This window comes from Periplaneta americana, chromosome 13 (genome assembly GCF_040183065.1).
Source record: "Periplaneta americana isolate PAMFEO1 chromosome 13, P.americana_PAMFEO1_priV1, whole genome shotgun sequence".
NCBI lineage: Eukaryota > Metazoa > Arthropoda > Insecta > Blattodea > Blattidae > Periplaneta > Periplaneta americana.
This window is the reverse complement of record NC_091129.1, coordinates 124,163,912-124,182,605: the sequence shown is the minus strand read 5'-3', so window position 1 is coordinate 124,182,605 and position 18,694 is coordinate 124,163,912. Positions and strand designations below refer to the sequence as shown.

Sequence of the window (18,694 nt, the reverse complement as noted above, 5' to 3'; positions counted from 1 at the left end):
CTTCATAATTGTAATGGTGGTCTAATGGTTAACACGTGGCCTTGTATTCGGGATATCTAGGGTTTTATCCCAGAGGCCGTCCATCCTGACTCGAGTTTACCAAGTCTCTCCAAGTGAATGCTGGGATAATACCAATTTATTACAAGGACCACGATCTATTTCCTTCCCAATCCTTCTAGCCTTCATGATATCATTTCGTTGGTCAACTTCTCACCTTCCGCGACAGGTCGGCTATCTTTCAGAGTTGAATCGCAACTGGGTGAGTGTGGTTCTGTCTATCCAGAGGAAAGAACATTGAAAGCAAACCGCTGAAGAGTGAAAACACCTAAAACATATGCAAGGTGTCTAAAAACAGATGAACAAATAATTGTGGTAGAAGTCACAGAGTAAAGAAATATTCCTCTGAAAACCCACTATTCTATTTGAAATATTTTTTAAAGTTATTCTGTGAGTTTAAGCTCAATCTCAATAATTATAATTAGACAGTATCTGTAAGTACGAAAGAAGGGAAAGGTTATATGTTATGTATAGGAAAGACTTTTAGTAGGTAAAATTATGGAAACTCTACCTTAACTGAGAGTAATGAGGCAGTGTTCTCTGATTCCGCAGCAATCTAGAAGTTGATAGTTTGATGCCAGCTAGTAAACAAATATCCAATACGTATGTACACTAATACACTGTCTAATCACATATCATGTTTATTTCATATTTCAAAAACTATTTAAGTTAGAAAATTGAAACATTTTGATTTTGTGCTGGCTCGGAAATTAAAGTCCATTCGACTGGATTTCGGATGAACGTTTTATTGACCTCTTGAAAATTTCGAAAAACCGATGTGAGCCCCTCTTGTGAGTAAGTATCAATAATACTTTGTTCAGCGTAATAATAATAATAATAATAATAATAATAATAATAATAATAATAATAATAATAATAATAATAAAATAAATATATAGATAAATAAATAAATATACAAAGAAATAAATACAAAAATAAATAAAGAGATGAATAAATGAATAGACAAATAAATGAATAGACGAATAAATGAATAGACGAATAAATAAACAGACGAATAAATAAATAGACAAATAAGTAAATAAAAAAGTAAACAAGTAAACAAATAAATAAGTAAATAAATAAATAAATAAATAAATAAATAAATAAATAAATAAATAAATAAATAAATAAATAAATAAATAAATAAATAAATAAATAAATAAATAAATAAATAAATAAATAAATAAATAAATAAGTAAATAAATAAATAAATAAATAAATAAATAAATAAATAAATAAATAAATAAGTAAATAAATAGTAAATAAATAAAGTAAATAAGTAAATAAATAGTAGGCCTAAATAAATAGTAAATAATAAATAAATAAATAAATAAATAAATAAATAAATAAATAAATAAATAAATAAATAAATAAATAAATTCTGATTAATTAAATACGGTTTCACCACCAACTATTCATCTTTCTCTTTGGAAACACTGCAAAATTTGTTTCGGATTTCTTCCTTCGTCCATTCTATGCATATAATCTTTTCAGTTTTGTTAGTTTACGTCTATACACTCATTTGTTACATACATTTTGTTGTCTTGTACAATCACTGCACTTTCATTTCTGTGTTCTTTTATATAGCCTTCAACTGAACGTGGACATACTTGAATCTCTCCTGCAGTTTTATTGCTTCTATCCCTATATCTAGTTTCTGATATTTAGGTCTATGAACTACAGAGTAACACTGAAACTACTGATGTTTTATAGGCATTTAATTGGATTCCTTTTGTCAGTTATTGTTTAATGATCAAATTAGTTTTCAACAGATACATTTAAATTTTGCTACATACTGCGGGGTGAACAAAACTTCGCTGTCCAACCACTCTGCGTCGTTACTGTCGGTTGGAGCGCTCTTAAAGGCATGCGCTACTGAAGCCAGTTTATGAAACAAAGTGCGGTTGTGGTTTTTTTGTTTAATGGCTAAATGCCCGCGTGACGGTATAGCGGAGTTTTGTTCAATTCGTAGCCTATATAATAATGAAATATCACAGTCTAGGTAAATGAAATCTCTCCCTTAATCCATGAATTTGTTTTCTAACATAAAGCTTAATCTGATTTGTTTTCTTACGTCGAAATCCATGATTTTTATTTTTCATAAATATTTAAAAATTACATTGTTTACACTTTTATTTTAAAATAATTTTCTTTACAGTTGACTTTTATTATTGCTTTTATCTGAAGTTCTGCATTCAATATTATTTTGAAATAATTCGTTTTGAGACTGATTCTTTTTCATTCAATTTCATTATTACAGTGGTATATAATTTATTCATATATTAAAATAAACTTGCGAACTAAAGGCACATTAATATTATTTAGCGTCTTGATTAATTTATTCTTCGTAATACATACACAAAATTCTACGCAAGTTCGCGAAACTCGCTTTAAAAATGGCTCCTCAACTCAAAAAGAGGACACGCTTTTGAGATCGCGCAGTCCTATTTGGGATGAAAGTATAGCAAAGCCAAATTATACAACATTCAAAGGTTGCCCAGTTATTGGCAGCGCCTGCTACCGTTTTAGCTAATGCACTATCTAATAGGAGAAAAGTTTTCCGGGTTATGAGGCCGTGGTCCGTTGGTTGTGTGACCAAACGTTTCGTTCCTTGCTGCTGTGAAAACCTTCAGAACATCATCCAGCCGCACCAGTAATCTACACCACTGAAGATGTTCACCGCAGCATTGAACGAAACGTTTGGTCACACAACCAACGGACCACGGCCTCATAGCCCGGAAAACTTTTCTCCTACTTACGCCGGCCGTGAAAGCCTACACTCGAATATAAGCACTATCTAATCATCATCCTAATAAATTCGAAATTGTAGCTGAGTGTCTAAACGCGAGATTGGTTTGGGAGAAGTCCCTAGTTCAAAGCCCGTTTTCATTACATGTTTACTATCTTATGTCATGTAGTCAGTTATGGCTGTAACTACATATGAATGTGTTCTTTGTATGTATAAATTTTAGGGGAAGAGAGTTATTGCTTATTTTCTTAAAATACAGTGTCTTATTGTCAGCGAAGTTAAAGCGATAGCAACCTGAAACACGTCCATAATTAGGGGAGAGTTGGGTAGTATCCGACATCGGGTAATATCGGACAGTGCGTTTCTTTCATCTAACACCAGATGATAGTACCTGAATGACATGGTTACGTTTCTGTGATGTCGCATACAGAAACGTAACCATGTTATTCAGGTACTACATCTGGTGGTAGATGAAAGAAAATCACTGTCCGATATTACCCGATGTCCGATACTACCAAACTCTCCCCTAAATTACAGTAATAATTAAAAACAGAATAGTCCACACCTGTGGAGTAACGGTCAGCGCGTCTGGCTGCGAAACCAGGTGGTTCGAATCCCGGTCGGGGCAAGTTACCTGGTTGTTTTTTTCCGGGGTTTCCCCTCAACCCAATACGAGCAAATGCTGGGCAACTTTCGGTGCTGGACCCCGGACTCATTTCACCGGCATTATCACCTTCATATCATTCAGACGCTAAATAACCTAGATGTTGATACAGCGTCGTAAAATAACCCAATAAAAAATAAAAACAGAATAACGGTATGTGAAGGTAAGGAAGAAAAAGACAAGAAATAATGGGTTTCAAATTTAGGCGCAGAACTATCGCAGTGAGCTGATGGAAGTAAAAGGTAAATATAGGCCTACTAAATAAAAATGCGGCAGACGGTGATTTGCTGTCGATAACTCAGCAACCTTTGAACGTTGTATAATTTGGCTTTGTTGTATTTAGTTTCATCAACTTACATCCGAAACAGAATAATCAAAATCTGTGATTCCAAAAGCGTGTCTTCTCTTTCTAAAATTCTTCTTTGAATTAAACGAGACTACAACTCCATTTCCACATTGGACAGTAACACTGTTAACACATTAATTACAAAACATGAAACAAATATGTGTTTCTGGGCTATTAAGTACACTGTTATATTATTCGATTTTTAACATTTAAACGGATTAAGTTACATTGTACATACTACGTATTATATCTCAAATTATCGATAAGAACTTGTAAAATCCTGAATATATAAAAACAATAACACACCACAGCCTTGCTTTGTGTACTCTAAAGCTTGGTTCACACGATCAGTATTACTGACAGTATTTTGAAGAATAGCAGTAGTCTAATATTGATTAAGGACTATGTTGAGCCATATTTAAGAACTAACAATTTTAAAAATATTGATAGAGGATTTAAGAAAATCCCAATGATTGCCTGGAACGTCTATTACCTGTGGAAAGACTTAGAGTGATAGAAAATTCTCATTGCGTAAGGGAAAAACAAACACTAATGAAAATAAATGCAATAATTATATTTTATACTGTCACTATAACTGATGGTGTGGGATCAGCTTTAGAGATGTGATGAAGCACGTGCTTCTGTTACAGAAGGTTTCGAAGTGTTACAGGTTTACTACGCTAATATAAAACGTGTATCGGGAGACACAGCTCAAGTGACTATCAGTCTCAGAGGAGCTGGTACAGTCGTTTTTAGTGAACAGGATGTAAATTACATAAACTGCCAAATTTGTATTATGTGTACAGCACAGTCCACTGAACTGAAAAGTCTAATACAGTTTTCGCCTATCTCTTACTTTCATTTTAATGTCACAATATTTCATGTTTGTAGAAAGGATAATAGCCACTATTAGACCATCGATTTCATTTTACGGTCTTACTAATAAACCGTGTATAATTTTTATACGAGACTTATGCAGACTTGGGACAGAAAACATTAGGTACTAATAAACCATGCATAACAATGAATGTATAAGAAGAGTGTAACCACAGCCTAGCATATACAGTCACGAAGCTCAATACGTAGTAAATATGCATCCATAGATAGTTGCTGACCACTAGAATCGCTACTATCGCCTCATTACAGACAATGCAAAATAGTACCGGCACAGTCTATTGTTCCTAGTACCCTCAAAACTCAAGCTTCGTGACTGTATATACTAGACTGTGGTGTAACTATACATGAGAATTGCTTTGCTTTGCTGTAGTTATACACACAAAATCCCCTATTTAACCGTTGTGTACAGAGAAAAAAAATGGTCGCCTCTTAACAGCTGTTTGTGTCGATTGTCATTTTATGATGGTTGCATTGTAACCACAGAACAACAAATATAAGAGCACAGAATAATTATAATATTGCCACAGTCTAGTATATACAGTCACGAAGCTCAATACGTAGTAAATATGCAAACATTAGATAGTTGCTCACCACTAGGATCGCTAATATCGGCTCATTACAGGCAATGCAAAATAGTCTATTGTTTCTAGCAGCCTCAAAACTGAAGCTTCGTGACTGTATACAGTAGACTGTGATATTGCTGTAGCTCTACTTTTTGATCAAAATATAGCGTGATAATCGATCAGGCCCAGTTGTACTATCGATACTTAGCGCGGCACACTAGAGCACCCTATCGGATGCAATTAAGAATCTCAGTTATTCTGTTACCGTTCGTAATAAAATAATGACGAAATTCTGGCGTAGTTCTATAACAGTTGTATTGTTATATACGCCTTATATAGTGATTATTAGTCAGTAATTTACACAGGACTTATGAACAAGCTATTCACTGTATGAGTAGGGCCTATAAGGGAGTCAAACGTCTGTATAGTAAGAGTTTTTATTAGTAAGACCGTTAATGTTTAGATAGCAGCGAAAAACGCTGACAAGCAGGAAAGTTTTTTTTTGATAAATTTGAAGTTCTGCTCTCGCGACACACTTCGCTTCTCCATAAATTAAGAGAATGTCGCAAAGCTTATGGACAGGAAATCTTCCAACCTCATCTAGTTTCAAGTGTGTTACTCTTATTCACTGATATCGGCTATCAGTACTATTGACCTTACTCAGGTGAATTTCCCAATACTACGCACTATTCACTTTTACAGAATCATAGCACTTATTCAAAACATCTTTATGGATAAATCGCTACAATGAAAGGAAATCATTATACTTTTTGTTCAATGGATTATTCTAGACACATAATTTTGCATCCTGCAGAACTGCGAGTAATAATGGCATTGTGATTTAGCGGTAGAAGTCTTCATATCCGATCATATAGTCTACATCGCACTGTATACCGTAAGATTTGTACATTTACTACAAAATAATTTAAATAAGGGATTTGAACTGAGTCTGGGTTATTTTAATTTTGATGATAAAATAAATAAGAAACACGAGACACACTGAGTATCAGTTCACATAAAGCTTCACATCTTGGTATCCTGATCGCCACTCTCCTTGTCATCGCCCTTCTTTTGGGGGTTGTTCCATGGTTGCTCTTCCCCGCTACCCCAGATGCTGTACACTACCGCCTCCACCGCCAGGAACGCTGCAGCGCCGCAAAAGATTACGGACCACTGCTCTCGCGTATGCTGAAAAATTACATGGCATTAATTATGATGTAACACAAAAAAGCGCACAAAATTGTAAACCCTTTTCAATAATAGTAATAATAATAGTCATAATCATCATACTCAATATCACCATCCTTGTGCCAGTGTCAATAGGCCTATCACCAACCTTACAGTCATCATCATCATTAATATCATCATCATCATCATCATCATCATCATCATCATCCATATAAATCACATCCGTGATCACAATTCTGTAGTTTCAAGACAAAATGTGTTTGTCCATTTTTGGCGAAAATGAAATTTTGCGATAGGTTGTGCATCATGATGGTATCTTTATTGTGGAAAAAATGGTATGCGTATATCTATTATTTGTCTCTCTAACCCGTTGTTACCAAACTTGATCCTTATGATTTTATATGATCGTCCAAACTTTAAACGCTCGCTCCTGAAAAAACTGAAATGATATCACTAGAGAAGAGAATTTCATGAACTATAAAATCACAAAATATGCATGAATTTATGCACAATCAAACATGAAACATGCACGATCAAGGGGAAAAATACATTAAAATATGCACTTTCATTTTTGTTCCAAATTTCTTATTTCACTCCGTTTTTTTTTTTTTTGCACAATTAACACTAGCAACATTTCTAAATTGGTTTCTGTGAGGTTCCTGCGCTTGTCAGTCAATATGTTTTTGTAGGCAGAGAATGACCTCTCTACATCGCAAGAAGTTATGGGTGCAAACTTGAATGAACCTTTTTGTTATTGAGTTTTTTGCTTTTCCTTTTCCAATCCTGATTTCAGAAGCTAAAATAAGGGCAATAAAAATCGAGAAACTGTGGTGTCCACTCAAAACCATTAAAACATGTATTTAAACTTAATATAATGTATAGTATATGCATTATTTAATTAGAAATTTCTTAAATATGCATTATGCATGTTTTTATCCCCAAAAAGGCCAAACATGCAAATATGCACGCAAAAAGTATACATGTTTGGAACCGGAAAGTAATGAAGTGGATGAGTACTAAGCTTGAGCTATGTCCTATGTTCCTATATTTATGATATTTATTATATAATAGATCACAGACAAAGTACATACAAGTAAATCAATTTAACCCTTACATTACACACTTTACAACAATTTTACACAAAGATATAGTATTATTTAAATACAATTACTACAATTTACATATTTACATATTTTTGTTTTTTGTTTTATCTTGCACTTGCTTTTAGTTTTGTGCAAGACTCAACTCATTCTAGAATGTAGTCGCAATACTTTTTTCCATGCATAATTTTACATCTATAACACAAAAAAATACACTACAATAAAAAAATTATGTATTTATTTATTTATTTCTATCTCTCTCTCTCTCTCTCTCTATATATATATATATATATATATATATATATATATATATATATATATGTATATGTATTATCCGTTCATTTCTATTTCATTTATTCTATCCATTCTAATTTTTTTAGTCAAAAAAAGATATAAACCTAATTGCTTTGCAATTTTATGCTATTATTATTCATCAGTTTTTTTTATAGCTATTTCTTTATTTATTTGTAGGAACTTTTCTTTTATAAATTTCGTCCGTATATCTTCTGTATTCTATGCTCCTATAAAAACATACATTCGCATGGAATTCTCATCCTAGACATCACATTTTGCCTTGGAGCCACAGAATTCTCGTTATCTCCACAATCATCACCATCCTCATATCCTCAGTCATGATCTACCTACCAGGTACATTTTTTGTTACTGCTTATCAGTTGAATAATTTACTATCACTTCCCAGATTTCTGCAGAAATTGATTTTTTTTATCATTTCATAACAAAATATACGCACGATGATAAACAACACAGTAAAGTGTTAGACAAATAGGACACAGGAAACTGTTAAGATAAAATGATATTTGTTTCCGTAGCTTCACTAATAATGGTGACTATTAGATAAACTTGACATTTTGTTTTGGTAGCTTGGCCAATAAAGATTGGCACAATAAAGCAACGTAGTAAATTGTTACTGAAACTTGCGTGTATTTTAAAAACTTGACAAGTAATGACTGACACAACTATATAACATAGTAAAGTATTAGATAAATTTAGATCTATATTTCTTTGGTAGCTTGGCCAATAATGATGTAAATTGTTACAGAAACTTGCAGGTATATTAGTAGATTGGCCAATGATTGGCACAACAGCATTGGCAGCTCGTGACCAACTTTATTGGGGGTTCAAATAATTCGGAAAAAATAATATATTTGTTTGCATTATTAAACTTGCCTTAATACATTATACAGCTGCAGTTTTTGAACGAGGAATATATAGGCCATCGATAGGGATGTGATTTTTTTGTACGCGAAATATTTGAAAAATTAATTGTATTCGTAAAAAACATCTCACGAAGGTACTGTAGAAAACAAATGGAATTTGACCACGAAATATCGCGAAATCTAATAGCCTCTAGTTACGAAATTACTACCTGAAAACATACTTTTTTCACAAATGCTGCGATAACAAATAAGTTAACCTTTTAAATACAATAACTGTCTTCTGAAGCTTTCCGTCAACTGTAAACAACGATACTACAACGTCTTTGCAGGATAAAAGAGTTTAATTTACAATCAGAAGAGGATCACAAGAACTTCACTTCAACATGTCTTCGAGTGCTATGGTTTTCTGTCTCAGACATTGATAGTGAGAGAGGATTTTCGACATACAGTCTAAAGAGTGGAAGTAGTTTATTTTGCGACGCTGTATCAACATCTCAGATTATTTAGCGTCTGAATCATATGAAGGTAATAATGACGGTGAAATGAGACCGGGATCCAGCACCGAAAGTTACCCAGCATTTGCTCATATTGGGTTGACGGAAAACCTCGGAAAAAACCTCAACCAGGTAACTTGCCCCAACCGGGAATCGAACCCGGGCCACCTGGTTTTGCTGCTAGACGCGCTAGTCGTTACTCCACAAGTGTGGACACAGTCTAAAGATATTTTATTTTAACGACAAATTCGTTTCCCCATGTTCAAATGTTAAAACTATTCTCAGATTTTATATTCAAGAGCAGGATAGTTAAGTAAACCGATGTAAGATTTGCTGTTTGGGATCAGATTGAACTCTCCCCAGTTTGTGAATTGGTCAGAATACTAGTGAATAATTTTTCTAAATATGTGTAACTGATGTTAAGCAATAGGTTAGCGTGGATAGGCCTACTTCTCAAGAAAAAAAGTTTGATTTATGTAATTTAATATTCATAATATTGAAAATACGAGGAAATCTGTAACATCTAAAAATACTAACTGGATTTGTATACGTTATTGTACATACTAATTTTGTATGCCGTATCCTAACTCATATTTTCATGGAAAATTAGCCAAAATTTTCATATTTCCACGAAATATTAATCGAAATCAAGATAAAATAAGCTTCCAAATAGAGCTAAATAATTACCACAAAATCACATCTCCAGCTATAGGGATGCAAAAGAGATACAGGGATTGAATAGAAAGAGACGGCGCTACAAGTACGTTGTAACGACTTCACTGTGTATAACAGCTATATAACACCACCTCACTTCCTCCCCGTTCCCTCACTGAAACCACTCGCCAGGGTGTTCAGTCTTTCTTGTAGCGATCCGTACTTGCCAAGTAACTTGCGCATCGATATGAACATAACTCAACCAAATTTTGGTATGCAGATTAACACTAAAACATATATTCACGATTTTTACGAGTGAAAGAGAATAAGATTTTTTTTAAAGAAAATTATAGCACGTAGCATGAGCCGCGCCTGCACAACAGTAATGTTTATACAAATCTGGCTCCCTGTGAAGCAGGCTTGAATAATTTCAAGGGAAAAATTGTTTCGGGGTCGATGGCTTTCAGGTAGAAGCTCCCTGTGAAGCAGGCTTGAATAATTTCAAGGGAAAAATTGTTTCGGGGTCGATGGCTTTCAGGTAGAAGCTCCCTGTGAAGCAGGCTTGAATAATTTCAAGGGAAAAATTGTTTCGGGTCGATGGCTTTCAGGTAGAAGCTCCCTGTGAAGCAGGCTTGAATAATTTCAAGGGAAAAATTGTTTCGGGGTCGATGGCTTTCAGGTAGAAGCTCCCTGTGAAGCAGGCTTGAATAATTTCAAGGGAAAAAATTGTTTCGGGGTCGATGGCTTTCAGGTAGAAGCTCCCTGTGAAGCAGGCTTGAATAATTTCAAGGGAAAAATTGTTTCGGGGTCGATGGCTTTCAGGTAGAAGCTCCCTGTGAAGCAGGCTTGAATAATTTCAAGGGAAAAATTGTTTCGGGGTCGATGGCTTTCAGGTAGAAGCTCCCTGTGAAGCAGGCTTGAATAATTTCAAGGGAAAAATTTGTTTCGGGGTCGATGGCTTTCAGGTAGAAGCTCCCTGTGAAGCAGGCTTGAATCATTTCAAAGGAAAAATTGTTTCGGGGTCGATGGCTTTCAGGTAGAAGCTCCCTGTGAAGCAGGCTTGAATAATTTCAAGGGAAAAATTGTTTCGGGGTCGATGGCTTTCAGGTAGAAGCTCCCTGTGAAGCAGGCTTGAATAATTTCAAGGGAAAAATTGTTTCAGGGTCGATGGCTTTCAGGTAGAAGCTCCCTGTGAAGCAGGCTTGAATAATTTCAGGGAAAAATTGTTCCGGAGCCGATGGCTTTCAGGTAGAAGCTCCCTGTGAAGCAGGCTTGAATAATTTCAGGGAAAAATTGTTCTGGGGCCGATGGGTTTCAGGTAGAAGCTACCTGTGAAGCAGGCTTGAATAACTTCAAGGAAAAAATTGTTCCGGGGCCGTGGCTTTCAAGTAGAAGCTCCCTGTGAATCAGGCTTGATTAATTTCAAGGGAAAATTGTTTCGGGGTCGATGGCTTTCAGGTAGAAGCTCCCTGTGAAGCAGGCCTGAATAATTTCAAAGGAAAAATTGTTTCGGGGTCGATGGCTTTCAGGTAGAAGCTCCCTGTGAAGCAGGCTTGAATAATTTCAAGGGAAAAATTGTTCCGGGGCCGATGGCTTTCATGTAGAAGCTCCCTGTGAAGCAGGCTTGAATAATTTCAGGGAAAAATTGTTCTGGGGCCGATGGGTTTCAGGTAGAGGCTACCTGTGAAGCAGGCTTGATTATTTTCAGGGAAAAATTGTTCTGGGGCCGATGGCTTTCAGGTAGAAGCTCCCTGTGAAGCAGGCTTGAATAATTTCAAAGGAAAAATTGTTCTGGGGCCGATGGCTTTCAGGTAGAAGCTCCCTGTGAAGCAGGCTTGAATAATTTCAAGGGAAAATTGTACCGGGGCCGGTATGGTTCCTGGGGTATCTCAGTCGGTAGAGCATTCGTGCGCTAAGCGAAGGGTCCTGGGATCGATACTCGGCCCCGGAACAATTTTTCCCTTGAAATTATTCAGTAATGTATCAGTTAAACTTACATTTGTTTTGGTAGCTTGGCCAATAATGATTGGCACAACAATTCCTGGAATAGTGGCAACAGTATTAGTCAGTCCCATCAGCGTTCCTAAAAAAGAAAACATTACACATTATTGCTACTAATTTAGGTGAAGCTAATACACTAACTCCATCTGCTTGATTGTTTAATAAAGCTTTGAATACAGAGAGAAACGTAATGGGTGTAAAGTGAAATTCAATAAAATGAGACTGTACTATGCATTGTACCGGGACATCATTTTATTTTTACTAACATTTCTTATATTAACCTCGCTATATCTTTGGATTAACGGTTGAGAACCGGAAACAGCATTTGATACCCCCTTCCACGACTGGAGTTCGATGATACTGGCGTAAAATACAAACAAATCACTCTATATCCATTTACGTAAACTAGGAAATATCGCGATTTTGAGTTTGATCATTTTCATTAGGTTTTCGTTTAATCAAACAATAAGCATTTTTACTCACGAACTGAGCTATCCATGCGGACGTATTCATTATGCAGTATATATTATACTGTCTACAGAACATTAGCGTACAATATAGAGAATGAAGTTAAATTGAAAAATAATCATAATATGGATATTTAAACACATTTTTAAAAATAGTAGCCGTTCATTTCGATACAGGCTTCAGTTCTTTTGTGCATATTATCGCACTGTAGACTATTGTACCTAATTCCAATTACTAGTTTTTTCTTCGTACTAGTAACTCATGTTGAAATAATTCTGTACCTACTCTATAAAAGAGTACCTTACGTACTGTAAATTCAATGTTCACTTCTGCCCGACCCGCAGTGATAAAATTACCCAGACATGCTATCTACTGTCCGTCCAAGTGGTTTTGTCGCAGGGTCGTAGAAAGGGGGATATCACGTGACAGTTAATTACTTAAAGAGGCCCTATTATTTAAGTTATTTGAAACAGTTATGTAATATTACGTGGACGTCCAATTCCTAACAGAAATTAATGTTTTCAGAAAAGAGCTAAGACAGCCCAGCCACTAGCCTTTACAGAGGGGCGAGCAGAAGCGGGTGAAGAGAAACCGGGATGCAACGTAGCCAAACGAACGACAGTACCTGTGCGAAAATAATATTCAATATTGAAAGCTCTTTCGTCACTGGAAAACGCGAACATATTTCTGGAACTTACTATACTCACTGTCAAAAAATCTGAAAGTTAGAATTTATAAAACAATTATATTACCGGTTGTTCTTTATGGTTGTGAAACTTGGACTCTCACGTTGAGAGGAACATAGGTTAAGGGTGTTTGAGAATAAGGTTCTCAGGAAAATATTTGGGGCTAAGAGGGATGAAGTTACAGGAGAATGGAGAAAGTTACACAACACAGAACTGCACGCATTGTATTCTTCACCTGATATAATTAGGAACATTAAATCCAGACGTTTGAGATGGACAGGGCATGTAGCACTTATGGGCGAATCCAGAAATGCATATAGAGTGTTAGTTGGGAGGCTGGAGGGAAAAAGACCTCTAGGGAGGCCGAGACATAGATGGGAAGATAATATAAAAATGGATTTGAGGGAGGTGGAATATGATGATAGAGAATGGATTAATCTTGCTCAGGATAGGGACCGATGGTGGGCTTATGTGAGGGCGGCAATGAACCTCCGGGTTCCTTAAAAGCCAGTAAGTAAGTACTATACTCACTTAGTACTGTTTACTATGACCGTAAGGCGACTTCGATTGCATATGCGGCCTTGGTTCTGTGTGAAGAACGGTTGTAAGTTTACTAGTAGAATGGAGTACATTAAAAAACTCAGGTACAATAAAAATTGAAGTAAAAATAATATGATGTCCCTGTATTTATCGTTCGTTGTACTGCTTTACAAAAACCCAAACTCAGCGTTCTTACAAAAATCATTCGCATATCTAATGACTACGTACCTGCAAATCTAGGCGCAATGTCAATGTGGTTGCTGAGGTATCCGGAGAACATGCCGCCCATGCAGGTAGTGGCCACGCCCAGCAGCAGGAAGATGAGCATCTGGTCGCACTTCACCAGCGTCATCAGTACGAGACACGCGGCCGGCACAGCAGACGCTGAAATCATTTCATCAGCTCTGAGAGACGCTTATGGGAACAGGGAAGGTTATTCTAGTTGGATTTCACCGAAACCTTAAGGCTTAAATCTACATGGCTGAATAGACAGATTTCACCACGTAGCCGAGTCACAATATCAACAAAGAAAGTGTCGTTTGGACTTCAACAAACATGCCCAAGTAAAGTAAGTCACAGTAAATCCATTGGAGACTGCGGTGCTAGCCTTCGAGTTCCTTCTCAGTACAGAAAAGGGGATTTGGAGCTCTGTATTCTGGGTTTTCCTTGATCTTCTCTGAAGATGGAACTTGATTTTGTCAGGGTTAAGGCAAGATGGCCCGCCTGTCAGCGTCGAAATCACGAATACCACTCATGAGACTTGGAAAAATCTTCACAGATAGGGTGGAAAAATGGTCGCTGTGAATGTCCTGGTGTGTCGCGCAGCTTCATGGAGTGTTTTACAATGTCAGTTTTTATTTCCACCTTTGCTTATCTTATATATTTGGATTTATATTAACGTTTTCGATACGCAGTGTGTATCATCTTCAGATATATACGTCAGTATGTGTTGTAAAGACCTAGCCTCTTATTATGTAATGGGTTATTCACGTGCTTGTGACCTATCATTGTTTCTTAATTTAGCTACAATTACTATAAAATGTACTTGATACAGTGTGGGGTTGCTTGTTGTGATTTTGTTAAAAGTCTTTCTTTTGAAAGCACACATAGGTAAATAGAACAACCCCACACTGTATAAAGTACATTTTATAGTAATTGTAGCTAAATTAAGAAACAATGATAGGTCACAAGCACGTGAATAACCCATTACATAATAAGAGGCTAGGTCTTTACAACACATACTGACGTATGTATCTGAAGATGATACACACTGCGTATCGAAAACGTTAATATAAATCTAAATATATAAGATAAGCAAAGGTGGAAATAAAAACTGACATTGTAAAACATTAAGCTTATCGGCATCCCCAAAATGAAACTAATTCATGGAGTGTGTCGCGAAATTTTTGATTTGAAAAATTAATTTTATGTCCTCCAGAAAGTCTCTTTACAACGCATTTTTTTATTTGCAACGAAGTCTTTGATATGGTACATTTTATTTTGAGACAGACTTTACCAATGAAACGTGAACACCTGCAACAATGCCCAGTTCAGTTTCTCAACCATAAGGCCACGTATAAAGAAACTCTGTGCAACCCACCAAGCGCAGATTTCACAATAATTTAAATAGGCGAGTTTTAAAAAAAGATAGTCTTTTATTGGACATCCAGTGTAGATAGGTTGCGATTTTTGACACATACCTTTGTTTTTTTTTCTAATGCCACTGAAGTTGCTGCTTGTTCTTTTAGAATTTTTGATTGCGTGTTAACATCGACCTATCTACATCGCTACATAGAAGTTATCGGTGTTTTTTTCTGGCGGAACGCGCTGGGACAGCGTTCTGGCACCTTTTTGTTGCATTTTTCATCTTGGAACCGAAATATGTGTGAATAACTATGTTTTTAATATAATTTTTCTTTGAATTCCGCTTAGACCTTGAAAGTCTTAGTTGCACGAAAAGGAGGTTAAAAAGGACAAAATTCCCGTGCAGTGAACAGTAATCATCTCCCCGTCCGCTGTAAAATATTCTACACAGACTTCCACCACCATTTTCTCCAGAAGAAATGTACCAGTTATTATTATTATTATTATTATTATTATTATTATTATTATTATTATTATTATTATTATTATTATTATTGCTATTATTATCAGTATTATTAAAGGCTGTGTGATGTATTTAGTCTCACTGTGAAAAGAGAGAGAAAGAAGATATGTCCTATTTCATCCACAGTCTAGTATATACAGTCGCGAAGCTCAATACGTAGTAAATATGCAAACATGAGATAGTTGCTCACCACTAGGATCGCTAATATCGCCTCATTACAGGCAATGCAAAATAGTACCGTCACAGTCTATTGTTTCTAGCACCCTCAAAACCCAACCTTCGTGACTGTATATAGTAGACTGTGCTTCATCTGTGTTGTTATGGCGATGGGTGCCGTCCATCCATCCAGTGGCGGAAGGGACTAGTTGATACATTCTGTAGCGCAAAATAAAATAACAAATATCTCTCTTCGTACTGTGTAGTTCCGTCACTGAGCTTGTCTTTCAAGAAATTGAGTTCCGGCAGCCTGCACAATAACAAGATTTTGAAAGGAATCCTGAAAATTTACAACCCTCCTATAATCTCTACCCTCATTTGAAGGGACTTGGTTTTATTGCTGAGACAAGATAAACCTTACCAGGTATAATAAAATCAAATAAGTGTGTCGCGATATCGTAGGCATTCAGTAAAGTGTGTCGTCAGTCAAAAAAGGTTGGGAACCACTGGCCTAAGCTACAGACAGTCGGTAGATTTTGTTTGGAGTCTTATTATTCAGGGACAAAGTTTTTAAGGTTTTAAATCTACGAGAAGTTAACTCCGTCTTTAGTTGTGTTCCGAAAAATCTATGCTGATGGTAATCACCAGGGAAAGGATTTATATGTAAATACATATTTACTTATAAAGCTAATATAATTTATATTTTGCATTATCTTTATGTTTCACAATGTGTAGGGTTGAAAAATCCTACTTTTATTTTCCATATTTTTCCATATTTTAGAGTTTAGTACATATTTTCGTTAATTTCCATATATTTTCCATATTTCATATAAAACAGTCCATATTATATTAGGTTTAACAATAAAACAAAACAAAATTCCATTAACTTTTAAAAATACATTTCAACAATAGAGATTTAAACACATGTTCAGTAATCCCTTTAACATCAGAGTTATTTGAAAATTAGCAGTCCTATCAACAATGGGAAAGTAAGTTACAAAACTGTATTAATTTAATTTAAAATTTTTAACAGACTTCAGTTGTGCAGCTCAACAGTTAAATGCCAGTCAGAGTACACATAGGTTCAGTTTTGTAAATCATACTATAAAGACGGTAAATATGCCAAAAGTACGTCATTCAGTCAATTTAAAATCAAAACTAACAAGTTACATTTCAGAATTTAAAGAAGATGGTTTATCAACTGACAATAAAATATTATTTTGTAATTTGTGTCAGTGTGCAGTATCATCTACACAAAAGTTCCTGGTGCAACAACACATTACAACTAGTAAACATCAGGCCAACAAACAACTAAATTCCAAGCAGAGACAATTGTTTTTAACACAACCAACAACATCGAATGTAAGATCTGAGTTTAACATCGACCTGTGCCGTTCTCTCATCTCTGCTGATATTCCTCTCTACAAACTAAAGAATAAGGTCTTCAGGGAATTCCTTGAAAAATATACTCAACATACAATCCCGGATGAGTCAACACTTAGGAAGACGTATGCTCCATCCATCTACGATGAGACAATACAGAAGATAAGAGATGAAATTAAAGATAGTTCAATTTGGGTTTCCATTGATGAGACTCCCGACAAAGAAGGTAGACTTGTTGGTAATGTAGTTATCGGTTTGTTAAGTGAACAATATTCTGAACGAATTCTTTTACATTGTGATGTTCTAGAAAAGTGCAATAACAAAACTATAGTTAAACTGTTCAACGAAGCTATGGGTATCCTGTGGCCAAAGGGTATTATGTACGATAATGTGTTATTCTTTATTAGCGATGCTGCCCCTTATATGGTCAAAGCTGGACAAGCATTATCTGTTGTATATCCTAAATTGACTCATTTTACTTGTGTGGCGCATGCATTTCATCGTGTGGCAGAAGTGGTCAGAGACAATTTCCCTAAAGTAGATTTGTTGATTTCATCAGTGAAAAAAGTATTTCTCAAAGCTCCCAGTAGAGTTAACGTGTTGAAAGAAATGTACCCTGAAATTCCATTGCCACCAAAGCCAATTTTAACTAGATGGGGTACATGGCTAGAAGCAGTTGAATATTATGCCGAACATATAGACTCTATTAACAATGTTCTCCTTGCATTGGACTCTGAAGATGCAGTCTCAATTGATACTGCGAAAACAGTTACCTGTGACATAAGTGTGAAGAATGACTTAGCTCACATTCAGCATACATTTTCATGCATCATAAAAACGCTCAAAAGTCTCCAAAATAGGCACCTTTCACTATCTGAAAGTTTTGAAATTATAAATAGTACTGTGGAACAACTGAATCGTGGTAGAGGTAAAGTTGCAGATGCAGTAAGAGCTAAGGTGGACACTGTACTTTCAAAAAACCCTGGATATGAAGAACTACAAAAGGTTGTTGCTGTGATGAGTGGTGAATCAACAGTGAAGATTAACTTGGACTTATCCCCAGCAGACATTGTGAAATTGAATTATGTACCAGTTACTTCTTGTGACGTCGAACGCTCTTTTAGTCAGTATAAATCTATCCTCAGAGACAATAGAAGAAGATTCACTTTTCAGCACTTGAAAGAAATGTTTGTAACCTATTGTTATGGTAACAGACAATAAAAATTGTGTTTTGTTGAAACTACATTGGAAGATAAGGTACGTCCATTATATTTTTTGTTTAGTTTGATTAAAATGTACCAATATTTAACGTACATAGTCATTTTTTTTATAATTTTAAGTCCATATTTAATTCCATATTTTGGTAAAAATCCATATTTAATTCCATATTTTGGTAAAAATAACTACATATATATTTACATATTTCATATATTTTTAGTCCATATAAATCCGTTCCCTGGTAA

At 35.4% G+C, this 18,694-nt stretch overlaps 1 protein-coding gene across 3 annotated transcripts in view; it reads right to left on the bottom strand.

Annotated features, from left to right (window-relative positions):
- Nucleotides 1-1,783: 1,783 nt before the first annotated feature.
- Nucleotides 1,784-18,694, bottom strand: part of LOC138712361 (sialin-like) — a 67,771-nt gene continuing 50,860 nt past the window's right edge. For all 3 annotated transcript variants that reach the window (XM_069844030.1, XM_069844029.1, XM_069844028.1), the window contains exons 8-10: nt 13,814-13,969; nt 11,888-11,973; nt 1,784-6,464 (exon numbers count right to left, since the gene is read on the bottom strand). In XM_069844030.1, coding sequence (XP_069700131.1) covers nt 6,300-6,464; nt 11,888-11,973; nt 13,814-13,969 — 407 coding nt within the window. In that variant the 3' untranslated portion in view covers nt 1,784-6,299. The remainder of the gene's footprint in view (nt 6,465-11,887; nt 11,974-13,813; nt 13,970-18,694) is intronic.